The sequence below is a fragment of the Lucilia cuprina genome, chromosome 3 (assembly GCF_022045245.1).
Source record: "Lucilia cuprina isolate Lc7/37 chromosome 3, ASM2204524v1, whole genome shotgun sequence".
Classification (NCBI taxonomy): Eukaryota; Metazoa; Arthropoda; class Insecta; order Diptera; family Calliphoridae; genus Lucilia; species Lucilia cuprina.
In genome coordinates, this window is record NC_060951.1 from 56,315,040 (window position 1) to 56,341,972 (window position 26,933).

Here is a 26,933-nt window from a genome sequence, read left to right on the forward strand (position 1 = left end):
TCTAGTCTATAGTCTAGTCTATAGTCTAGTCTATAGTCTAGTCTATAGTCTAGTCTATAGTCTAGTCTATAGTCTAGTCTATAGTCTAGTCTAGAGTCTAGTCTATAGACTAGTCTATACTCTGGTCTATAGTCTAGCTTATAGTCTTGTCTACAGCCTAGTCTATAGTATAGTCTATAGTGTAGTCTATAGTGTAGTCTATAGTCTAGTCTATAGTTTAGTCTATAGTCTAGTCTATAGTCTAGTCTATAGTCTAGTCTATAGTCTAGTCTATAGTCTAGTCTATAGTCTAATCTTTAGTCTAGTCTATAGTCTATAGTCTATAGTCTAGTCTATAGTCTAGCCTATGGTCTAGTCTATAGTATGGTCTATATTCTAGTTTGAGTTCTAGTCTATATTCTGGTCTATAGTCTGATCTATAGTCTAGTCTATAGTCTTGTCGTTAGTGTAGTTTATGGATTTATGTTTAAGATTTTTGTAAAAGATATTTTAGTATAGTACTTTGAGAAAAAAAAACTTACGTGTTGCGAACAATTGCTTTTGTAATTGTGAATAAAATTTTAAATAATTTCAAACACTCACCTGTAAACAGAATAAAAAAGTTTAAAATTAGTAAATCTTAAAATAAATATTGTCTTTTCAAATAATGCAAGTAATAAGTTTTATGCCATGTTCAAAATTGATTTGCAATAATTTCAATAAATATTAAATTATTTAAACACATGATTAAATACCGTTTTTTTCCAATGAGTCATTTTATAAAGCATTATTTTTCTAAACAAATTTATGAAATAAATAAAAAGGCTAAAGAATTTTCTTTATTACTTTCCTTTTCCGTTTATATCCCCGGAAAACATATTTAAAACATTATAATCATCAAACAAATGAGTTAATAAAATTTGTTATACAACAAACAAGAATTCAAGAAGTGAAAAAAAGAGAAAAATTAATTTCCAGCAATAAAAGCAGAATCTTAATTAAAAAAACTACGAAGTTAATAATCCCTGCTAAAGAATTCACAGAGTAAGTTAAAATCGGAATACAGCCATTAAAGTTATATAAAGAATTTCTAAAAACAAGACTTTTAATTAAATCTTCTTTTTCCACACACACACACAGGCATACAAAGAAATACTTTTAAAAAGAAATCAACAGGAGAGGAAATTGTTAAATATTAATGAAACATACTAAAAACTTGATTTATTGCTTAGCATTTAAAGAGTTTCTCTCTTTATAGCACAATTTTAATGTGTTAAAAACTGTTTACCCTAATTCATTTAAGCTTACTTAAACTAATATTCGTGCATGCTCATCCTGTAAATATGCTAATGATTTGCTTTCTTTTGCAAAATAACGAATATCCTAACATCTGATTGTGTCTGTTTTAGTTGTCAAGGATGTGCTAAACCTGAATGTGAGTGTTTGTAGTGCAAGCATGCATGTATGTAGTTGTTGATTTTGATAAACTGGCTGTCGTTTTAGTTGTCATTAACAAAATTGCATCTATTACCAGAACAGAATTTAGACATTAATGTCACACCTCATGCATATTGATAGATTTATGGTAACATTTACTGAGGTTAAGTGAGCATGTAATTTTTTTCAAGTATTAATTTTTAATCAAATTGAGGAAAATTAGAGCGGGATTGCAGAAACAATTAGAATTGGTTTTTGGAAAGTGTAAAATAGTCTAGTATATAGTCAAGTCTATAATCTAGTCTATAATACAGTCTATTGTCAGGTCTATAGTCTAGTCTATAGTCAAGTCTATAGTCTAGTCTATAGCCTATAGTCTATAGTCTAGTCTGTAGTCTCTTCTACAGTCTAGTCTCTAGTCTAGCCTATAGTCTAGTCTATAGTCTAGTCCATAGTCTAGTCTATAGTCTAGTCCATAGTCTAGTCTATAGTCTAGTCTATAGTCTAGTCTATAGTCTAGTCTATAGTCTAGTCTATAGTCTAGTCTATAGTCTAGTCTATAGTCTAGTCTATAGTCTAGTCTATAGTCTAGTCTATAGTCTAGTTTATAGTCTAGTCTATAGTCTAGTCTTTAGTCTAGTCTATAGTCTAGTCTATAGTCTAGTCTATAGTCTAGTCTATAGTCTAGTCTATAGTCTAGTCTATAGTCTAGTCTATAGTCTAGTCTATAGTCTAGTCTATAGTCTAGTCTATAGTCTAGTCTATAGTCTAGTCTATAGTCTAGTCTATAGTCTAGTCTATAGTCCAGTCTATAGTCTAGTCTATAGTCTAGTCTATAGTCTATAGAAATTTTTCACTTTGAGACTAGTAAAGTTGTATCGATACTCACCCAAATAAATCCGCTTCACTACCGGGAAAACTAATACGCGGCGATAAAGGTGAACGGCCAGCTCTCTTTAGCATATCATGCAGACCTGGAGGAGCGTGAATAGGACTCAAAATGGTAATTTTACGATTTGGTGGTGCCAATAAACCACCCGATAAGGTCAACTGTGTACGCATGCCAGCCGATGAAGTCTGTGAAGACGATTTCATTTCTATAGTTTCAGCTGATTTCGATATTAAAATTGACGAGGATTGATGAAGACCCAATTTATTGGTGGACACAGTTAAATGATCGCCATTACCACTATCCATGTAGGTGGAAGTGGGTTCATCTATTTGAGTAGAAGCGCTGCGTATACATTTATCTGGTCGTGAGGAACCCAAAGAAACGGCGGCTTCCGAATGAGCCGAAGTCGAGCGCACAAATTGTCGGACATGTTTTTGATGAGCTGTTAGAAAGGCACCCGAACCAGAGGCTGGATGGCCAACAGCTTCTGGTTGTTGAAGAAAACTTTGAAATTTCGATTTTGTCGAGGTGGAGGAGGAGGTTGAAGAGGTTTTCTGCATAAAACCCATGCGTTGTTCACTGCTCATTATGGAAGTGCTGGATTGTGCCTTTAATTGTTGTCCTAATTGGGAAGTGGTTAATGAATTACCACCACCGGCAGCCGATAATTGTAAAGCTAATTCCCCTGTGGCACCAGTTACCGACGAAGATTGTAAACTTTGTGAACGGGTACTGGTGGCAATTGTTTTCTGTGTGGTAAATATTTGTTGTTGTTGCGATTGCATTTGTTGTAGTTGTTTTTGAAGCTCAGCATCCAGAGAGGAGCCCTCCTCTAATATGGAGTTTGAAGCAGATGCTATGGAAAACGAACGACTGGCTATTTGTCTAGACATTTGACTAACAACACGTCGTTGATGTTGCTGTGTCGATGTTTCACATTGCACCACTACCGTGCCGGGGGCATCTTGTGCATTTTCAAGCTCATTTAAAGAACGTACTTCATCGGAATCGACTTCACTGGGCGTTGTTATAATATATTGAGGTGGTTGGTTGTTACTTTCGTTGGACATGTTGACCAATTTTGTCGTGTTATTTTTGCTAATTTTTTGCTTGATTTTTCTTTGTTTCTTTGTTGTAGGTAAAGGATATTTTGTAAGTTGCCTCGGTGGTTTGTTTTGTTTCGTTTCTTTGTGGCTTAATTACAGGTATTTATTTTTTTGTTTGTGTTTTTTTTCTTGTTTATAGTTTCATTTACAACACAACAATGTACTCGTACTATAGCGTGGTACAAATTACGCTTCTGTTGAAGCCGTATATAAAGAAGTTGCTAAGGAGGAGTGGGTAAATTTTAAATTAGTTTAATTTTTCAAATGTCTAGTTGAAAAATGTCTCTCTTTTTTGTTGGAGGGTTTTTTGAAATAGAACGAATTTCTTTATATAGTTATACGTTGAAGGTTAAGGTTGTTCATTAGCTCCTTTTAGATAGGCTATACATTATTTAATATTTTTTGTTTTACTAGGTTAACTTAAATGTCTGCAGCTTGTTTAGCATTTAAGTTAAGCGAAGCTAATTGTAGACATATATTTAATTTTGCTCGTTTTGACTTTTAAGCCTTTTGGGTATGCTACAAATTTGAATATTTAATTATATTACGAAATACTTAAAAGTATAACTACATATGTATATTTTCTCAGAATTATGAATCTTTTTACCGGTTGTAAAATACCTATATGTATTTTTCTTTTCAAATTATAAATATTTTCCGAAGATATATTTTTATTTCCCTAAAGGTATGCTGTATTAAATTAGTTTATGTTTTTTGTGCTTTCAAAGTCAGCAATATGTAAATTTGACTTGTGTGTAACTAATTTGTTTTTTTGCTGCTTTGACTTATGACCCTTTTATGTATGCTATAGTTTTTTTTACATTTTAAAGTGGATTTTTTACTTTAAGCATAATTTTGTTAGTTTTTATTTTTATGGGAAGATTTGTAAATGGTTTTACGCAGTAAAAACAGTTTTAATTTTGCATATGTAATGTTTTAACTAGCTATATGATATTTTTGTTTTATGGCCCCTTAAGGTATGCAATATATATATTATTTCAAATGCTTGTTAGTACTGTATACATATATACAGTACAAACATGTGTTTTTGTGTTTTAATAATAAAACCATTTGGGTGTAACAAGTTTTGTGAAATATTTTTAACTTCTGCCCCTGACAGCTATGCAATACATTATTCAATTCAATTAATTACTATCTAATTTAAATGCAAAATATTGAATGTCAAAAACAGTTATTTGAATAACAAAATAGTTTATTGTAAATTGTTAGAAAGTAAATTTGAATTTATTGGCACGAAATCAGGAAGAAGGATACATTTGTTGATGAATGGATAAAGAATATTCAAACAACTATTTGTCCTTAAATTTATTTATCCAATATTACTTAATATTCAAGACTTACTTTGTCTTGTTTAAAGCTTAATTGATAAAAAAGAAAATACTTTAGACTATCTGTCTGGATTATTCTTAATAAAAATAAAACTTTTTACTTAATTTAAAATTAAACTGAGACAATCATGAAAATATCTATCTTTAGATGACATTAAATATAATCATTAAAAACATTTTAATTAATTGCATACTTTTATGCGCTTTTCTTTGTAAAACAACTGCGTATTTGCGTTATAATTTACGTGACGAAAAAACTCATTATGGGCAACGCCTGCATGTGTTTGATTTCTAAATTCCATGAATAACAAAGTCAATTTAAAAGAAAATTGCTTAACAAATGAAATTGAGTTAAAACGAAAAAAAATTAACAATGAAATTAAAATGATTTCAAATTTAAAAAGTAAATAAATTTATTTTTGAGAGAAAGTTCTTTAAAACATTTAAATGTTGATGATGATGTTGAGACCGATTGTGATTTTAGTCATAATTTTAATCCATTGACAATCGATTAAGAATCAATTTAACTTTATCCGTCCGCACGCATAATTGGAAAATCTTTTAAAACTGACCTTAGTCTAGAATTGTTTTAGAATATCATGCATGCATTGCACAATACGCATTAATATTAACATGGTAGATAAAATAGTGAACTAAAAATAACTTAAAAAAAAGAAAAATATATAAACAAATTATTTAATTTTTAAAGGTGACACCCTAATATTCACGCATATGTAATCAGCTTTTCTTTGTTTAGTATTTTTCTATACAACATTCACAGCCAGAGGCCAAAAAATGTTGGCTGAAAAACAATACATAGCTTTTGGCTATTGAGTGTTCTCTGCACATTTTATTCTAGTTAGAGGTTTTGTCGGATAGAAAAAAAGCAGTCATTTCCACTACATTCAACTTGAACCTGAACTAAAAAAAAAAAATACATTTTCTTGCCAAGTTTTTCTTTTTCCCTATTTTTATGCTCAGATTTCAATGAAACTAAAGCCTCAACATGTGTGTGTTTTTGCACATACATATTTAGAAAACAACAAGTTAAACGAATAATAAAACTAAAGCATATTTTAAGGAGAGAAAAAAGTAAAACTAAAGCATACTTTAAGGTTTTCAAATAAAAGTAAAGAAAGTAAAACTTTGACATATAAAATTTCTATGAATTTAAAATTTGTTTAAATTTTTTTTTAATTTATCAAAAAATAAATTTAAAAATTTAAAAGATTTATTTTCAAATTAAAAAAAAATATTTTTTAAGTAATCTTTGTAATAAAACACAACAAGTGTTTGATTTTATGTTAATTATGTAGATTAAATTTAAAGATTAAAAGCAGTTTTAAGCTTTAATATTATATTTTTTGTCTGCTGTCATATTAGTTTTAAACAATTACCTGACTATAGTCTGCTCCATAGTCTAGACTATAGTCCACCCTATTGTACAGACTTTAAAGTACTTTATGGTTCGTTATATAGTCTACTCAATAGTAAAGACACCAGTCTACTCTATAGTTCCACACTATAGCCTATTCTATAATCCAAACTATAGCCTATTAAATAGACCAGACTATAGTCTACTTTATAGTCCTGACAATATTCTATTCCATAGTCTTTATTATCCTCTATAGTTCTAACTATAGTCTAGAGTCTACACCACAGTCTGGACTTTTTACTCTACAATCCAGACAATAGTCCACCCTATAGTCCAGACTAATGACTACTAAATTGCCCAGACTATAGTCTACTATATAATCTAGATCTAAATTCTAGAATATAGAGAGCTCTTTAGTCTAGACTATAGTACTCTCCAGAGTCTACTTCATAGTCGTCTAGACTATAGCCAAGTCTACATTCTAGCGTATGGCCAGCTCTATAATCTACAGAATAATCTATAGTCCAGACTATGGTCTTCTCCAGAGTCCACTTCACAGTCAAGACGACAGTCTTCTTCATCATTTCCATACATAATTTAGAATATAGTCTAATCTATAGTCCAGACTACAGTCAACTCTACAGTTTAGACTATATTCTACTTTATAGTTCAGAATTGTATTATACTTTATAGTCTAGAAAGAAGTCTACGTTAGAGCCCAGACTATAGTCTACATTGAAGCTATTGTCTTCTTCACTGTCCAAGCTCTAATCTTCTCTATAGCCCAAAATATAATCTATATAGTGTAGATTATATTTTGGACTATAGTCTGATCTATAGCCCAGACTGTAGTGTGACCTATAGCCTAGACTTTAGTATGGTCTATAACCCAGACTAAGTCTGGTCTATAGCCAAGTCTATAGTATGATCTATAGCTCAGACTATAGTCTGATTTATTGCCCAGACTATAGTCTGACCGATAGCCAAGACTATAGTATGAACTATAGCTCAGACTATAATCTGAGATATAGCCCAGACTATAGTCCACACTATAGTCTACTCTATAGTCCAGATTATGGCCTTTTCTACAGTCCAGACTATGTCTATTCTACAAGTTCAGCCAACTCTATGATCAGCTTTATTGTCTAGAATACAGGAAGCTTTATGTTTAAAATATAATCTGCTCTATATTCTAAACTCTAGTCTGGTTCACACTGTAGACTAACATGATTATATCAAAAATTCGAATGATTTATTTTTTATTAATTATTAAAAAAAAAGAAAACATAATTTTTATTAATAAATTAAAAAAAAACTATAGCTTAATTTTTATTCATCCAACAAAAAAAGATGTGTTTATGTAAAATAGTTATTAATTTCATAAAAAAAACTAATTTTCTTTCTCTCTTTCGTTTTCACAACCACAATATTGTTTTTTTTTCCATATAAATCAACCGTAAAATAATGGAAAATAAAGAAAGAAACGAGTAAAAAGAAAGTAAAATTCATATTAATATGAAAATTATTTTTTTTAACAAAAGTTTGCAATAAAATGAACAAAAAATATTAGAGAAAAATTTGTAGAATATTTTAAGCTACAAATAACTATAGCCTAAACATAAGGGGTCAGTCAGTATTTTTTCTAGGAAGCATATTGAATACACTTTCATTGTTAAGCTTTTGAGAAGAAGAAAAAAGTTTGTTAAAATTGAAAATACTTTTTTTTAAGGTTGAAAAGTTAATAACTAAGAAAAAAAAAAACTTTTGTAATAAAATAATTACACTTAAGAAAAGAGCAAATACATATAAAGTATAGTTAACAAAAAGAAATCAATAAATTTTAAGAAAATATTTAAAAAATTGTTTAAAGTTTTGTAATAAATATAATTTTTCATAAAAAATAAAGCAATTTACGTTAAATTATTGCCTTAATTTTATTTTAAGTAAATTTGTTTAACATTTACAGTCTAGTAAATATGTTTTCGTTGCTTATTTTTATAACCAAATTTTTAAAATAAATCTTACACTAATAGTACAGTAAATCTACTTAATCTACTCCTGCATAAAGCAAGCAAAAGGAAGATTCCTTTACATTAGTGTAATTTGTAAAATAAATCACACATTAGTATGATAAATACCCAAAGTGTTTTATAAAATATTTTTTTGATTTTTTTGTTATAAAGATTTTGCTTGATTTTAAATCTTACAACAACACCAAAATGTGACATATTTTAGGAAAATCTTTTAACAAAAGAAATCTTAACACAAAATTCCCGTCATGTTTACACTGCAAAGTCAAATAAATTATATAACAATAACAAATCATGTCTTTTTTTATTTATTTGTATTTATTTCTTTTGTGTTAAAATTTAAAGCTGACACAGAGTAAATCCTTTGTATAAAAAGGATGTTAAAAAAGGAAAGCAAATTTTTGCTAAAATGAAGCGATACAAAGAACATACCAAAACCGTTTCCGGTTACCTTTGTAGTGGTAAGGTATACGTTCGTTTCCCCCATCCATTATTGGTACCACCTCCTGTTTTAGCTTGTGTTTTTTTCTATGTATGTGTTTGTTTTTTCATATTCCCAGCAGTTCGGGCAGATAGTCCCGAACTACCTTTTTAAAGTACCACTTAGGGTAATCCGTAGCTACCGACTACCAAGGCGATCATGATAAAAGACGAATTAGAACTACGAGACGAATTACCTTGCAGTTTTAAGATGTTGCCTCTTCCCGTATTAACGGGTAATGTAACGTATATTCTTTGCATATGTTTGTCACTGTTATTTTCTTTCCTTACATAATCACATACATATGTATGTAACCTACTTTGTGTTTTTGTTGTATTGTTGTTTTTATTTCTGTTGTTGCCTTAAATAATATTGTTAAATTTTTCATTACAACTTCGTTGTATGAACATCATATGTTTTTTTTTGCTGAATTTTTACTGCAAAAGGTCTGGCATAATATTGGCATGTAAACACCCACAACATGGCTTATATCATGTTTTTAAAAAGTAATTTGATTGGCATATATTTCATATTATACTAAACGAGAGTTGGGACGGTATAAAGTTTTCACCAGAAGTTGCTACAATATATTGATAAACATTTTTAAAACCAAAAAATTTTCGATTTTGAAATAAACTCCTTGGCTAGACTATAGCCCGGAGTCTATAGGCCATAGCCTTCGCTGTAGTCTGGGCCATAGTTTACTCTATAGGCTAGACTGAAGTCTACTCTATAGGCTAGACTGAAGTCTACTATATAGGCTAGACTATTGTCAACCTTATCTGTTAGGCTATAGCCGACTCTTTAGATTTATTCTATTAGCTACTCTATAGACTATAGCTAACTCTAAAATCTAGAGCATAATATACTATATAGTCTAGACTATAGTCTACTCTAAAGTCTATACTAAAGACTAGACTAGACGGGTCCACTCTATAAGCTAAGCTATAGGCAACATTATGGCTTAGACAAAAGTCTACTCTATAGACTAGACTTAAGTCTCCTCTATAGGCTACTGCTCTATAGTCTAGACTATAGTCTACTCTATAGGTTAGACTTTAGCCTTTACCTTATAAGCTAGATAAAAGTCCATTTTATAGGCAAGACTGAAATCTATTCTATAGTTTACTCCATAGGCCATACTATAGTCTACTAATCTATTGGCTATACGGAAGACTACTCTAGACCATAATCTAAACTATAGTCTATTCTAAAATATAGACTTTATTTTACTCTAAATGGACTACAGTAGACTATAATTACTTTTTAGACTATAGTATACTCTTAAGTCTAAACTACAGTCCAGTATATATAGTTAGACTATAGACTAGTAAAGACTACAGAGAGTACTATTGGAAAGACTATAGTGCTCTCTTTAGATAAAACGGTACAGCCTACTATATAGTCTAGACAATAGTCTAGTTTACAGACTAGACTATAGTTTACTCTATAGACTAGATTATAGTCTACTGTAAAGACTAAACTACAGTCTATTATATATATTCTAGACTAAAGACTAATCATTCTCTATAGTCCAACCTATAGTTATTATATAGTATTGTTCAATTCACAATCAATGTCGTATTGTTGTAGCGTTGTAAGTCATAAAACATTTTCAAATAGAATTTTTTGAAGCAAAAACAAATCAATAATAAAAATACGACATACTATGATACAACAGTACAACACTGATTGTGAATTGTAGCCAAATACTACAGTATTATCTGTAGTTGAAAAAAAAACATACACTGTAGTATACTCTATAGTCCAGACTTTATTATAAAATATGGAGGAAACCTCAATCTTGGTCGTAGTCTAAACTATATTGTGGTTTATGGATTAAAAATATATTCCAGATTATAGACCAGACTATAGTCTAATTTATATTTCAGTCCACTGACGGATATTACCCGACAAATTTTGTACATACCGTACCTTACACTGTAAAAAGGTATGGTTTTAGTATTGAACTAGTTCAATAAAATGTTGCATACTTTGGGCTGTTGCTTTTTAAAAACGTTCAAGTTTTCGTCAGTTGAGTAATAACTTTTCGTACAACCCTTGTATGCTGAAAACAACAGTTTTATCGATTAGCTGGGAGAGAATATTTTTAAAGAATGAAAATTATTATTAAGACATTTTTAAACCAAAAAAATAAGAATAATTTAAAAAACCTTTCTTAACCTAAAATTTCCCATGAACAGGCTGAAGATTTGTTTTTAATTTTAGTTATGTTTTAAGCTTCAAATGCTACTTTCGTTTCATCTTCCTACATTTTGAATAGTTAGAAAATATTTAAAGTTACAATCACAAAAATGTAATACACATTTCAAAGTGAAAAAAGAAATTATAATTACTTAAATCCTCTTTAAAATCTAAAAGCATCTCAATCAATTCTCTTTAATTCGCCTTAAAATAGATTTTAAAACTTTTGAAAATTCTAATTAATTAAATGTATTTCCTGCCAAGAAATACTTATTTACTAACAATAATCCCATAACAGAAATGTTTCATTATAATTAGGGTTTATAATGTTTTCCTCTCTCTCTCTCCTTTGCCAGGCTTTCACTTTTACAAAAATAATTTACAATTATGTTAAGGTAATTATTTGAGAAAAAAAAAACATAAATAAACTCTTTCAGTAAACAACCTTACCCAACCCATAATTACCCAAACAGCTGATAAAACATAAAAGCATTACCAAGATTGAAAAAAAATAGCACAGAAAGAAGAATTTTTATCTGAAATTTAATTTCAAATGTCAGCACATGTTGAATAAAAAGATTTTTTTTCACATGATTTAAAAAAAAGATCTCTTAACCGTTTAGTTCTTTGCGAGTAAATGATATTAATAGTATAATGATGTAACATGATGAAAGAAGGAAATAAATAAAACAGAATAAAGATAATAAAATTAATTATAATTGAAGTGTATTTAAGTGAGAAATAAACTAGAGTAAATTATTCATACCATTGTTGAATTAAAACTAATTGGCGTATATAAGAGAATATTTTTAATTTTATTGATATCTGACAGCATGCTTGAACAAATTTGAAGAAATTTGATAGCAAATTGGAATAATTATTTTTTTTTAATTTATGATAAATATTTCATTGTTTATAAGGTGAATGTTGTTTATAAAGCGTTAACTTATACTATAATAACAATTTGAAACAACTCCCTAACGTAGGCAGTAGTTTATTTATAAAACTATGCTACAACAATAGTAGTCAAATCAGAATAATTTCAATTCGTCCATTTGCCTATTAGACAAATCATTAAAATCAGCTAAACCGGACCATAGTCTAGTCTATAGTCTATAGTCTAGTCTATAGTCTATAGTCTAGTCTATAGTCTAGTCTATAGTCTAGTCTATAGTCTAGTCTATAGTCTAGTCTATAGTCTAGTCTATAGTCTAGTCTATAGTCTAGTCTATAGTCTAGTCTATAGTCTAGTCTATAGTCTAGTCTATAGTCTAGTCTATAGTCTAGTCTAGTCTATAGTCTAGCTTACAGTCTAGTCTATAGTCTAGCTTACAGTCTAGTCTATAGTCTAGTCTATAGTCTAGTCTATAGTCTAGTCTATAGTCTAGTCTATAGTCTAGTCTATAGTCTAGTCTATAGTCTAGTCTATAGTCTAGTCTATAGTCTAGTCTAGTTCTATCTAGTTTTATTCTTATCTAATGTAGTCTAGTCTATATTCTTCATATAGTATAGTCTATAACCTTTAGCCTAGTCTATGGTCTATCAATTCTATAGTGTAAAATTAAGTCAAGTCTACAGACTAGTTACTAGACTATTCTATATTCTCCGGCTATTAGTTTATTAATACATACTTGTTTATAACACTTCCTAAAAGTATGCTATAATACTTCATTAGTAAATGCATCTTAAGCTCAACAACTTATAATGAAAACTAGTTTTCCTTAAAAATCCAATCATTTATCAACTTTCTAACAAAATACACATTTCCATTACTTAGTATTTATAAAATAAATTAGGGTGGTTCATAACATTAAAAAAATTAACTAATGAAAAAATATTGAAAATCTTAAACTGAAAGCAGCTTCAAAATTTTAGCAAAAATTTCAAGGAAAAAGTTTACAATTTAGAAACATGATTTATAGTACAACCCTAATATACACATTGTGCATAAATCAATAACAAATAATGCAATAACGAGTAAAACCCAAGACATAAACCTAATTAAAAAGTTTTAAAAATTTATAATCTAAAATTCCAAATAAAGTAAAAATAGCAAAACAAAACATGGTCAATAGTAAAATAGCACAAATTAACAAAATGTTTAAAAAATACAAAGTCATGAGAAAGTGCTTAGAAAACTGAAAAGAAGAAAATAATAAACAAAGTTTTAAAAATTAAATTTAACAAATTTTGGCGAAACAACAGCAAAATATTTATTTAAATTTTCTTTATATTAAAGTAACACAATTTTCGTAAGCAATTTACAATTTTGGTAAAAAATTAAAAAAAAAAGTTTTTAAAGAACATGTTAAAGAAAAAAGAACTGTTAAACAATTTGACAAGAGGTCAGAGGAAGTGTATAAAATGTTTTCACTTCAGTTTCTTTGTTTTGTTTGCTGTTGTTTTCCTTTAACAATTTTTTATGTTTTTTCTTGTCGATTTTTTTTTTATTAAACAGAAGGACCTTTTCAGAAATATGTTTCGCTATTTACTTTGTCCCCTAAAAAATATCATCATTATTTGTTTTTGTTTTTTTTTCTCTTCTTCTTCTGTTTGTTTTTGTATCCACGTTGAAAACATAATGGGCTTATATTATTGTTATAACATAATACTCTAAAGTGTTGTTAAGGTGGGGAAGGTATGCTAAATGTTATATAGTAAATTTGCTAATAAGAAATTAATGTTAAAAGTTTAATAAATAATTTTTCTTATCAAAACTTTTTAATTGCAAATTAGCTAACCTTCCCAAATTTTAATTTTAATAAAATTTTTATTTAAGTTGTTTTTGTATATATGTATTTGTTATTATGCCTGACTAGGGGCTTAACTTTACAACTACTTACGTGTATTTGTTCAGGTTTATTTATATGTATGTCATTTGGTAAAAGTGTGTACTACATGAGGAGCCCAACAAAGTATGTCCGAATAATTCCTATTCTCAACAGTAAAAGATCTCCAGGAGAGTCTTCACTAAAGCATAGGCTAAATATACAGGTTATAGTATAGTCTATTCTATTCTCTGGTCCATATTCAAGTCTATAGTCTAGCCTATAGTCTAGTCTATAGTCTAGTCTATAGTCTAGTCTATAGTCTAGTCTATAGTCTAGTCTATAGTCTAGTCTATAGTCTAGCCTATAGTCTAGTCTATAGTCTAGTCTATAGTCTAGTCTATAGTCTAGTCTATAGTCTAGTCTAGTCTATAGTCTAGTCTATAGTCTAGTCTATAGTCTAGTCTATAGTCTAGCCTAGTCTATAGTCTAGTCTATAGTCTAGTCTATTATCTAATATATAGTCAAGTCCATATCCTAGTCAATTGCTTAGTCTATAGACTAGACTATATCCTAGTGTATAGACAGGAACAACTTTTCTGTAGTCTGTGCTTTAGTCTACTTCTTAGAGTCGACTGTAGTACATGTTTTTCTCATACTCAACAAATTACATCTTTGAAATAAAAGAGAAGGGGTCCTCTTTCAGTCTCTGTAAACAACAGAGCTGTCAAACACATACAAATTTACTCCCCAAAGTAACAAATTTTGTAATGTAGAAAGAAATTGAAGCATACATTTAGGGTTGAGTAATAACAATTTTTCGATAAGTATTTGTACCTAAAGCAACAATAAGTACAAAAAAACATTAAGAAAAAGTTGTAATAATAATTTTTTTTTGGTTACAGCAACAAACATAAATAACACAAATTTATTACAAACACAAATATACAATTGAAAAACTTTTGCAATTCAAAGAAATCGACAATAAATGCGTAACAATTTAATTGTTTGGAAAGAAATAATTATAATTTTTTCTATTCTTGAAGGGCTTAAAATAATTCTTTGTATATTTTTAAAATATTTTCCTAGGATACATTGCAAAAAACATAATTATGTGGTTAACTTTAGTAAACTATTTATATATAAACCGATAAATCTGTTGCCTACTTTCAGTTAATGTTGGGTTGATAAAGTATGTTGGGGGGTTAACGGTTGTTAAATAATTCATTGTTGTTTTTTATTTTGATTTTGTTTTTGTTTGGTTTTCTTTCTTCCACCTTATTTAGTAATTTGTTAGACACATCTGTGCTCTAGATATCTTTGTGTGGTTTACGTTAAAAATTTCATAATATAAATTTAGGCGTTGTTGTTTTGTTTTTCTTTCATCATGCCGTTTTTCTTTGAACATGTGTTGACATTTATCATGTCGCTAGATTATGTCTGCTAAATGGTTAATACAAAAGAAATAACTAACTTTAGGATTTTTTATTTTGACTTTTGCTTTATTTAACATTTTTGAAAAGTTTTCTTGTGGGATATTGAAAAAAATTGAAATTTGTTTTCTTGTTTGTTATTTGAGTTTAAAAAAGTTCTAACATTTTTTTAAAAATGCTGATAAACATAATATTTTTAAATTATTTAGAGAGTTTGGTAAGTTTTCTAATATATTTGGCAAATAAATATGCACATCTTTGGTTTCAATTATATTTTAGACAAGATGGTATAGTAGTTATTAAAAGAAATATCTTTCTCTGCAAATTGCATTAGAGATTAAATACATTTACATTACTCTGCTATTATTCTTTCAAAATTTTCTATGACGTTAAAAAAACACATAATTTTTCAAAATAAAAAGTAATGTCTTTTTAAATACGCCTCATAATCTATTATATAATAGCAACAGCGAATATTAAATTAAATCATTTCCCTTTAACAATTATTTAATTGTCGCAAAATTCTATGGCAACTGTAAAAATCGTCATTAATTTTGTTTAGCTTATTGTCGGTTATATTTATCTTAATTAATATAATGTCGACGTAAATTATAGTGAAATTAGCACATATTTATATACAGTGTATTATACAAGAATGTGTGGAAATATTTGTTAATATACTTTAGTCTAATCAAAAGACTATAATATATTTTATTTTGGATAAACTTAATATAAACGAAATATATCGTAATTTACATGAAATTTTCGTTAATATTATGAAAAATAACCAACTAACTAACTAATTAACTAACTAATTAACTAACTATTTAACTAACTAATTAACTAACTAACCAACTATGTAACTAACTATCTAACTAACTAACTAATCAGTTGTCTAAACTATAGTTTATTTTATAATCCAGATTATATTCAATGATTTAATCTAATTTTTAGTCTAGTCTAATTATATTTTATACCAAATCATAGTCTACAGTCAAGATTACAGTTTATTCTATACAATATACTATAGTCCAGACTACTATCTATTCTATAGTCAAAACTATAGTATATTCTTTGGACTACAATATAATTTATTCTGCAATGCAAACCACAATATATTTTACTGTCCAGACTAAAGACTATTCTACATTTTAGACTATATTATTCTCTATAATCCGTTATTAAGTTTAGTCCACACTGAAGTCTATTCCGTAGGTTACACTGTGATCCAGACTATGGTTTATTCTATAGTCAAAACCATAGTATATACTTTGGTCAAGAATGAATTCTATTTTGTAGCCCAAACTATAGTCTATTCTATAGATTCTGTTTTACAGTTTGTTTTAAAGATTAAAATATACTTTATGATTCAGAGTATAGTACATTTTATAATCTATAGCATATGCTCCAGACTATAGTCTATTCTATAGTGAAAACTATAGTCCACTTTATAGTACAGATTAAATTCGACTTTATAGTCTAAACTATTGTCTATTCAATAGCCCATAACTCCATATAATAGTCGTTTCTATAACATATTATAGTTTATTCTATAGTCAAAACAATAGTTTATACTTTGGTCTAGAAGAGAGACTATTCTGTAGTCCAAACTATTTCCGGATAGTCCACACTTTACCCAGGTTATTCTACAACCAGACATTTTATTAATTGCAAATTGCATTCTTATTTATATGGAGAACTCCAATATATTGTAGGGGACTATAGTCGATATTGACAATATTATGTTCTTTTGTCCCGACTATAAGTCTTTAGTCTAAATTTTCCCCCATGTTCTCAACAACATAATTGATAGTCTACACCATGGCGAAACTAATAGGGAGATTTCATTTCAATTTTTTTGTCCATGGAAATTTAGCCCGAAGCTGTCAAACTTCATATAAAAAATTCTTTCTCAATCCCGACATATATAAACAATTTTATGAATTCGCCGCAAAATAAAATAACTTCACCATATAGTTTGCCTTGATCTAAACTAAAGTCTATTCATTCGCTATGTCTATAGTATACATATTCTATAGACCTGTTTATAGTCCGCTCTCAATTTCAATTTGATTTAAGCAGGTAAGCTTTTTTGTTAAAGAAAGTTATAGGACAAATAGAGAGTAACAAAAATATCTCTAATTAGTTATGTTTGTTTAAAACAGTGAAACGCAACGAGCTCTCGAATAAGATACCATATTCTCTTTTATTTACTCATACGTATGATCACACATGTATAAAAAAACGTAAACGTAAAAGCAAAAGAACCAGAAATCTTATGAGTAAAATAAATATGCCAAAACATTATTCACACATTTTTTTTAACATCTAGTTAAAATTTAACTTTATTTCAACATTAAAAAAATGTTTTTTTTTTTTATAAAAACAACAACATAAAAGTAAAAAAAAAATGATTTTAATTAATTATAAAAACTAAACAAATTGTGGTATAAACCTCAACATTAGCCCCAGTTCTACATTAATTAATAATGTCAACGTGTTTTTTTTATTACTTTAATATATATTTTATTTAATAAAATTTTTGTTTTGGAAGCTTTAATATAATTGAAATTTGAAAATTTATGTTTATAATTTTTAAATATTAAATAAATTAATTGCAATGTCATGTTGTTTATTTAAATGGAATTATTATGTAGATTTATTAATAATGCAAATATTATTAGTAATAGTGGCATAATTAACATTTATAACAATTCCAGTGACATGATTTTGTTGCCCAAAAAAATACAATAAAATAATTAGCATAAATTGTTTGTTTTGAAAACAAATTAAACTAGTTTATTAACAAAATTACTAAATATAACAGCAACAATTTTTTAGCAAAAAAATGTGTATAAAAATTTTATTTTTAAAATAAATAGAATAGTAACGATATTAATGTTTCTTTGTTTTTATTAGAATTCTAAAATTTATTGTTGTAGATCACTTTTTCAAAGTTGAAATCAGTGATCGGAACTTGTAGCACCAATTAAGTCAAATATATATTTTAAATGAAAACGATTTTAGATTTCTGTATTAAAATTTAATATCGATATTGAAATTGTGTAGTGTTAAATAATTCATTTCTTTTGGTCCCGGATGTACCTATGTTTATGTTGAACACTTATTAAATTTTTTAAATTATTTTTTTATTTGGTGTTAAAATAAATATATTTTACAAATATTATCACATTTTAGCCAATAAATCTTATAAAAATCAAAATACTTAAAATGCATGCTTTCAACAAGCCTTTTCTCCTGGACCAAAACATCCCGCATATGCCATGAGATAAGGCAAGGTACTTTGTTCGTAAACACCACTGAATAGATCAGACCAAGGACCCGATGCATATACCGGTACATCCTCACCACCATGAGTTTCAGATTCCATGGGAGCTGTGGCGGGAAATTCTAAATCATAATCTTCCTCTTTATGTGCTGCTAAAATATTTCGGGGATCTTCACGATAATTTTTCTTAGTATTATAGAATTTTTTAAAACCGGGACCATTGGCGTAACTCAAAGTCATATAGGGCAGTTCATCCTCACCCAGGGAGGCTAATTTTGTAATATCATTGCCGCGTTGCTGTAAAGGTTAGGTTGGAAGAGATCTAATAAGCAGAGAGTATGACAGTGTTCTGACAGGTATTCTGGGAAGTGCCGGTTCACACAGGGAAATTTTTGATTTTCGTGTTTGAGAGAAAGAGATAACAACTATCTTTTGTTTTCTCTCACAAAATCAAACATTTTCCAAAAAAGTTTCCTTGTGTGGACCGGCACGATTTAGCTCTCAATGTGCGTAGAGAGTGCGAGACAATAGTTGACGGACAAGTATTCTAGTGAACAGTCTTCAGTGTGCGTAGAAAGAGAGAGAGAATGAGAGACAAAAAACCTTTCTGATAAGCAGAGAGAATGATATTTAACTGACAAGCATTCAGCTGAAGTACCTTCAATGTGCATAAAGAGACAGAAAACCTCTGCGATTAATCTCGCATATTTTTCAACACATGCGTTAGTTTTCAAATATGTGACTGCAAGAGAGCACTTTCATATAAATGTAAAATGAAAGTAATAAAAACAAGTTATGCTCAGACAAAACAAAGAGAATTCCAATTGAACGTTGACAAACACTCAAGGAAATAGACACACATGTACTGAAAGTCTAAAGGTCAAATACAGAGTAACAAAAATCTTTTCTTTTTGTTAGTCTTGTTTGTTTAAAACAGCGAAACACAATGAGCTCTCAAATATTATCTTTCTTTTACTCGCACGTATGCTCACACATGTATAAAAAAACAAACAAAACCAAAAAGAGAACATTTTTTTACTCTATGCCTTTTGCTGGCTTAAAAACACGTGAAAGCAAAAGAGCAAGAAATCGTATGAGTAAACTCCATGAACACATGATGAACACAGTAAAAACAATAACTAAAACTTACTGCATAACCCGATATGGACATGGTGTGTGAGTGATCCGAAGAAACTATAATCAAAGTGTTATCCATATCTGTTAATCTTCTAGCCAATTCCACTGCTTCCGACAATTGAGCTGTTTCATCTAAGGCCAATTTGGCTTTATTATTATGATGAGCCGTATCAATGCGTCCAGCTTCCACAAATAGAAAATAGCCATTGTTATTATTAGCACGTAATAATTTAATGGCCTTTTCAGTCATTTCCGACAAATTGGGTTGTTTATTTTTCTTGGAATCTAAAGCTTTTAGATTATACTTCATATGACCATCGTTAAATAAGCCCAACAAACGTTTGGTCGACAAGGTATTAACAGCCAACAGGTCTTCTCTGTTTTCCACGAACATATTATTGGAATTTTCATTTAAGAATTCTTGTATTAAATTACGACCATCTTTGCGCTTGCCTTCTTCATATAAATCCTCATCGATAAATTGCGATTTGCCACCACCCATAATGACCTTTAAACGTTTGCCCACCTCACCTTGCATAAGTTGCAGGGCAATATCACTAATACCAGAATTTTTGCCACAATCATTTTTCACTTTCTTATCATTTTCCCAATCACGATCGGCTGTGTGAGCATAAAGAGCGGCCGGAGTGGCATCTGTTACTTTGGAAGTGGTAACAAAACCCACAGAACGTTTAGCCTCTAAAGCCCATTTGGCTATGGAATCGACATAGTAGGTGGTATTCTTAGAAGCCTCACAATCTCCACGCTTTACATGACCGGATACTCCTATGGTGCCATAATTAGCCTTAACACCACACAAGAAGGCTGTAGCTGAACAGGCAGAATCGGGTACTAAACGATCAAGAGCATAGGTTTTAGCCAAACCAGTATCGGCAAAAGATTCAAAAGACAAACTTTTCTCTTCACCACCCAAATACACACGAGTGGCCGCCAAAGTGGCCAATGACATGCCATCACCCAAAAAGAATATAATATTTTGGGCTTTATTTCTTACAGGTTTCTCGGAAGTGGCATCTTTATAGGCCACAAAACGTTCACCTTTATTTAACCAATATTCTGTTAGCACCTCTTCGGCAGCGGAGCGTCGCTTAAGTTTGTGCTCTGGTATAGTGGGATGCATGAATTTTTCCCGGCAATCTTCATCATCTTCTTGGCATTGTAAAGCAAAACTTAAATCTATTAATGCCGAAAAGCATACGACCATTAACAGTAATCTCAATGAATTTGTCACTTTATTAGCACTCATGTTGTGGCTATAACTAAAACGTTACTAAATGCTAAAAAGCCAGTAACTAACTTTTATAAGCTTGATATGCAAACTCTCCATCGAAGAGCGTTAATTTATAAAGATAGAGTGTTAAACTGATTAGTATATACTTTGTGTTTGATTTCAAAATTATCTTTATCACCCGTTTGATTTAAAATATTCAACTATTTTGTTGTTATTTTTTCCCCTAACGTCATAAATCTATTAAGTTATTGTGATTTATTATTGCATTTTTTAGTGGCCATTTAATATGGTCAAAATACCCAGATTTGTTTTTACTAATTAAGCATTTTATTTGCTACTGTTTTGACGTTCAAATATTTACTAATCTATTTAGTTTTATATTTAGTTGGTGTGAGTGAGAGTGAAGTGTGATATTCACGTGAATCATGATTTTGCAAATATTTATTTTTAAACTTGGTGGGTACTTTTTTTTAAATTTTAGTCTGAGGTGACCATTAAATATTAGCTAAAATGTAAAAAATTTACTATTTGATAAAAATAACTCAGTTTTAACATGATTAAAATATTTTTGTACCTCTTTCCTCGAAAATTTATTACGAAAAACTAGAACCATAATCTTATTAAAATAACTCGAAATTTATCGATAAACTATTAAAACTTGAAATGTATTTAAACCAAGATATGAGGTTTGATTCTTTATAGGATCTATAGCCCCACAATCCTCGCCTATTTTAATTAAGTTTAAAGTTTCACTGTTAAATAACTTTATATACAGCAGTTATTCTTAAAAGTTGTATGTGTTTTGGAACTTCAAGTCAATGAACATCGTATTACAATACAAAAATTTGTCCAATTCACAATTGATGTCTTATTGTTGTAGTGTTGTATGTCAAATAAAATTTTTTGAAACAAAAACAAATCAATTATAAAAAAATACGACATACTACGATACAATCTTACAAATACATACAAACTTACAACATCTATGCTGTATTTGAAGTTTTAAAACAGAAAAACTTTAAATTAAATGAATTTTTGTAAAAACTAAAAGTTATGTTATAGCCGCTTGGTCACTCTAATAGTTTAATTAAAACAAACAGTATTTTAAGCATTTTACAAAAAATATTTGCACAAATTAAAAAAATGTACCCTACACTTTAGCTATAGAAGTTATGACACACAACTAAAAGCACCAAACAAAAACAAAAAAAGAAAAACTGCTAAAGATATTTCCTTGAAACATATATTTGAAACAGAAAATGTTTAAAAACTTGTAATATTATTCTTAATTTTATTTTAATATTATTTACAAAGCAATTAATTTTACAAGTATGTTCCTGCTTTTGTAGTTCCCTCCATATTCGTCGAAATCCCGCTTTAATAATCACTTTACTCAAAACACGTTTTAAATTAATAATTAAAAAAAAAAATCATATTTTTTTCGTTTCTTTTGTTGCAGATTTATATACTAATCGATGAGATAAGATTAAAGTAAATATTTATAATACAGAAAAAAAATCAATTATTAATTTATAACTCTAAGTAAAATGCGACAAAATAAACCGAAAAGTCAAAAATTTTATAAAAACCTTATAAATACCAACAGCTACTACTAGTAGTTGTTAAATGCTCAATAATTAAACACCTTCAATCACAGCTAAGCAGGTGAATATAGTATAGAAAACAGGTGCTGTGAAAAATAAATCAATTTCTTCTTCTGACAAAATGCAGCAGCACTTAGTAGCAATCGTTTTACTAATTGCTAGTTCATTGACATTGTATTGTTGGGCCCAAACAATTGGTAAGTGATAATTTTTGTTTTCAAGAAAATTAGCAGTTGTATTTACGTAAACAAGCTAGTACAGTGTAGATATCAGTACAGATAATATTGGGGGGGGGGATGTTATAATGTATAATTAATCCACGAACAATTTATGTACGACGAAGTCAACAAACATGACTAACGACTAGGTAGTTACTACTTAACTAACGAAGTAACGACCTACCTACCTACCTAACTAACTAACTAACTAACTAACCAACCAAAAATTTGTCTATAAATAACGGAAATAAGAGAAAAAATTCGAAGCCCCAGGATGTGGTTTAGTATACACGGTTGTCACGGAATGTTTATCTGAAAATTTTGACATATAACAATCTGACAACAATGTGAACTGACAATACTTGTTGACAGACAGAAACTATTGCCTGAAAGTTGTCTGGCAATGAAATTGTAAGGTTTTCTTACAATCGTCTGAAGTGATTATTTAAATATTGCTTACATTGTCATCACATTGTCAGATCTGACTATCGCGTATACATAACATTCTTCATTGTAACAAATAAGAATAATTTTCCTGCAGTTATTTGAGGAGATAATGCTCTTATACTAATGTTTGTAACGCAATGTATTATTTCTACATCAATCTTATAATATACAAACATTTTGAGAGGATTATGTCATGTTCGTCCTTTTGTTTTTCTGTAATTTTAAACATTTCTTGGTTGAAATCAATCTAATCTTTCACATAACCCCCCTACAACTGGACCCTCTGATTTGGCGATTTAGTTTATAATTATGTTTAGTATGTTAGTATCTGGGAAAAAACGGTTCAGTTAAGTTTTGCACCATCCCTGCTGACTATTTCAAATTTTGAAATAATCGGGCTTCATTTAAAGCCCCCTTCTGAAAATTACTTAAATGTCTACAATTCGTAATTCACTGATATCGTGAAGTAATTCAGCATAAATCTGTAAGTCAAATAAATCTGTAACCAACATAAAGCATAAAAGACGGAAATAATTAAGGAATAAATACAATAAATATTTTAACATGCCTATGTTTGTATTTTCTTCAACAGAAACACATCCTCATTTAAAATCGGTTAAATTAACAAAATTCGACAATGATCTAAATGAATTGGAGCCCAACTATTGGTACGATAATGCACAGCAATATCTTAAGCAAAAACTGCAGCGACAAGCTAATTTGAATAATAAGAAAGCAAAAAATATAATATTATTTTTGGGTGACGGCATGTCTGTACACACAATAACAGCAGCACGTTCCTACATTAGAGATGCTTCGGAACAATTGGCTTTTGAAAAATTTCCCTATGTAGGTTTATCGAAAACTTTCTGTGTCGACAAACAAGTACCCGATTCAGCCTCGACAGCTACGGCTTATTTGACTGGTGTCAAAGGTAATTATGGTACTATTGGTGTTAATGGTCAGGTAACTAGGTTCGATTGTGACTTGGGTCAAGATGAAACACTACACACAGAAAGTATAGCTAAATGGGCTCAAGATTCGGGCAAATGGACTGGTTTAGTTACCACAGCTCGAGTTACACATGCTTCGCCGGCCGGAGTTTATGCCCATACAGCCAATCGTGAATGGGAAAATGATGCGAAGATTTTCAATGACAGTTGTGATCCCCTGGCAAATGTGGATATAGCACGCCAGCTAGTAGAATGGCCAGTGGGTCAAGAGTTGCGTGTTATAATGGGTGGTGGCAGAAGAAATTTCCTTAACGAAACTGTTTGTGATGAAACCGATTTACCAGGTCAAAGAATTGATGGCAGAAACTTAATAGAAGAATGGCAAATGCTTAAGCAGCAACAAAATAAAAGAGCAGCTTATGTTGCCAATAAAAACGATTTAAATGAATTGGATTTGCATAATACCGATTATTTAATGGGTTTATTTTCATCCTCACACTGTCCCTATCATGGTGATTTGGAACGAGAGAATTTAAAGGAGACAGTGCCTTCCCTAAGTGAAATGACAGAAAAGGCTTTGCAGTTATTAAAACGCAGTAATGAAGGCTATTTTCTATTTGTGGAGGGAGCTAAGATAGATATGGCTCATCATGATACTCGAGCCAGACGTAGTATGGAGGAGACTGAGGAATTTAATAGGGCCGTTGAGGTGGCCCTGAAAATGACTTCCGAAGAGGATACTTTAATAGTGGTGACCTCAGATCATGCACATACCATGACCATAAATGGTTATGCGGTAAGTGGATGTTGTTTGGATTTTTGTGGGCGTAAATTTTTTTATATGTTTTGTTTTTCTGTTTTAGTCCCGCCATTCCGATATTTTGGGTTTAAGTGATGATGTAGCTGGCGATGGTTTACCCTATACGATTCTTTCTTATGCCAATGGTCCCGGTTTTGCAAAAACTTTTTCCGACAAAAAGGGTCGCAAAGATTTATCGGATAATGATTTCACCGATCCTAAACGTAAATATATGGCCACGGTACCTCTGGAATCGGAAACTCATGGTGCCGATGATGTGGCCATATTTGCTTTAGGTCCATTTGCCCATTACTTTTCGGGTAATTATATACAAACTAATTTACCCATGTTAATGGCAAGAGCCGCAAAAATTGGTCCTTTCACTAAGTAATATTTAAGCTAATTTATAACAGTATTAATATGGATTATTTTTTATAAAATGATATATTTTTTTAAAATATGTATTAAATAAAAGCCTAAAAAATGCTACAATTTGAATTTTATTTTATTTTTTTGGATATAATAACTTACATGCCAAAGTAAGGGGCATTTTAAGGTTTTATTTTAAAAAGGTGGTGATAGTGGAGGTAAGTAGTAAGTTCCTTTTTTTTAAGAAAAAACTTTATAAATTAAAAAAAAAAAACAAGTAGGAAAGTATAGTCGGGCATGGCCGACCATATAATACCCTACACCATGAGTATATTTTTAAAATTTTTACTTTTTATAAAGAAACTTTTATGTTGAATATTTTTCCAAAATATTTAAGCAATTTATTGATAAAAAAACTAAAATTTCTAAATGAGGCTTTATATAGGTCAAATTGGGCCGATCCTCGGTAAATTAGGGAAAAGGATATATTTTTAAATAACAGTTAGTTTTGTTGAGTTTCATTACGATACAAATGGTTACAAGTCAATTTTAGACGTTTAAGACATTTTTTGAAGGGGGGTTTGTATGGGGGCTAAGGTCAAATAAGGGCCGATCCTTACGAAAATCTGCAGTGTCATTTATACTTATATAAAACTTGTTTGTGCCAATTTTTAGAGAGATAGCAGAATATTTGACGTAATTATAGCATAAAAAGTTCAAATCGGGAGATACGGTTGTATGGGGGCTAGGTGAAATAATGGACCGATTTCAACCATTTTCAATAGGCTTCGTCCCTGTGCCAAAAAACATGCTTGGTCCAAATTTCATCAAATTATCTTGAAAATTGCGGCCTGTACCTTGCGCACAAGGTTTACATGGACAGCCAGCCAGCCAGCCGGACGGACGGACATGTCTTAATCGACTCAGAAAATGATTCTGAGTCGATCGGTATACTTTAAGGTGGGTATTGGACCAATATTTTTGTATGTTACAAACATCAGCACAAACGTATAATACCCTCCCCACTATAGTGGTGTAGGGTATAAATATATATATATATATATTATATATATATATATATTATATATATATATATATATATATATATATATATATATATATATATATTCTCAGTCGTTTTCCAGTTTGTTTTTTTTTTTGTTTTGTCCCTGCAGCAGAAATAAAAATACTGGATTTTTTTCTCAATATAAAAATATTCAAAGTGACTGTCGAATGACTGTAAAGTGATTGAATTTCTATTGAATTGTATGAAAAGGAGGAAAAACCACTCAGGCCTGTTACAGATTCCATTCCGATCGAAAGTGGAATTATAACTTGTAAATAAATTGATAAAAACTTAAAAAATAACTTTAAACCAGAGAAGTTCAACTCTTCTGACGCTAAGTTGATACACATACACTATAGGTTTAATTCTTCTTCTTTTTTTAATGAGCATTAACAGTTGGTTTGCTCTTAACTTGAAAAACAAAATCAAGTCAGTTGCTGGTCAGCTCTTGCCATAGCAAGGGTGTGCGTGAGGTTTTTAAAATACACACAGAAATACAACAACAAAACTTTGAAAAAGCCGAATTAATGTAGGAGAACATGAGAGAACAGTTGATAGTTTTTTATACATAGACTTTGATATACGCTGGTTGTCAAAATTCATAATAAATATTTGACAGTTAGCATATACTTTATTGTTTGTAGTCATTTTATTAGTATACTTTTATTTTGAATTCTGCTGTTCTCTATTCTCTGCACAAATAAAACTATGTTAGTCTATGGTAGTATGCGTTTGAGCGCCACT

At 29.7% G+C, this 26,933-nt stretch overlaps 4 protein-coding genes across 5 annotated transcripts in view; 1 reads left to right on the forward strand and 3 right to left on the reverse strand.

Annotated features, from left to right (window-relative positions):
* Positions 1 to 450: 450 nt before the first annotated feature.
* Positions 451 to 26,933, reverse strand: part of LOC111675258 (cAMP-specific 3',5'-cyclic phosphodiesterase-like) — a 255,235-nt gene continuing 228,752 nt past the window's right edge. The window contains exon 4 of the mRNA XM_046946250.1: positions 451 to 582. Within this exon, the coding sequence (XP_046802206.1) occupies positions 579 to 582 (4 nt within the window). The 3' untranslated portion in view covers positions 451 to 578. The remainder of the gene's footprint in view (positions 583 to 26,933) is intronic.
* LOC111675250 (cAMP-specific 3',5'-cyclic phosphodiesterase-like) lies at positions 2,300 to 3,654 on the reverse strand. Its single transcript, XM_023435982.2, has one exon. It carries the CDS (start codon positions 3,376 to 3,378, stop codon positions 2,302 to 2,304), a length of 1,077 nt encoding a protein of 358 aa, XP_023291750.2. The 5' UTR covers positions 3,379 to 3,654; the 3' UTR covers positions 2,300 to 2,301.
* LOC111675253 (membrane-bound alkaline phosphatase-like) lies at positions 17,970 to 20,873 on the reverse strand. Of its 2 annotated transcripts, none has more exons than XM_023435983.2 (2): positions 19,495 to 20,873; positions 17,970 to 18,641 (listed from the first exon to the last, which is right to left on the reverse strand). In XM_023435983.2, exons 1-2 carry the CDS (start codon positions 20,746 to 20,748, stop codon positions 18,297 to 18,299), a joined length of 1,599 nt encoding a protein of 532 aa, XP_023291751.2. In that variant the 5' UTR covers positions 20,749 to 20,873; the 3' UTR covers positions 17,970 to 18,296. The 2 variants fall into 2 exon arrangements, with proteins under 2 accessions (XP_023291751.2, XP_046802207.1); XM_046946251.1 differs by having other exon boundaries at positions 18,497 to 18,666.
* Positions 22,342 to 25,236, forward strand: LOC111675246 (membrane-bound alkaline phosphatase-like). The gene is made up of 3 exons (XM_023435976.2): positions 22,342 to 22,534; positions 23,595 to 24,751; positions 24,819 to 25,236. Exons 1-3 carry the CDS (start codon positions 22,459 to 22,461, stop codon positions 25,143 to 25,145), a joined length of 1,560 nt encoding a protein of 519 aa, XP_023291744.2. The 5' UTR covers positions 22,342 to 22,458; the 3' UTR covers positions 25,146 to 25,236.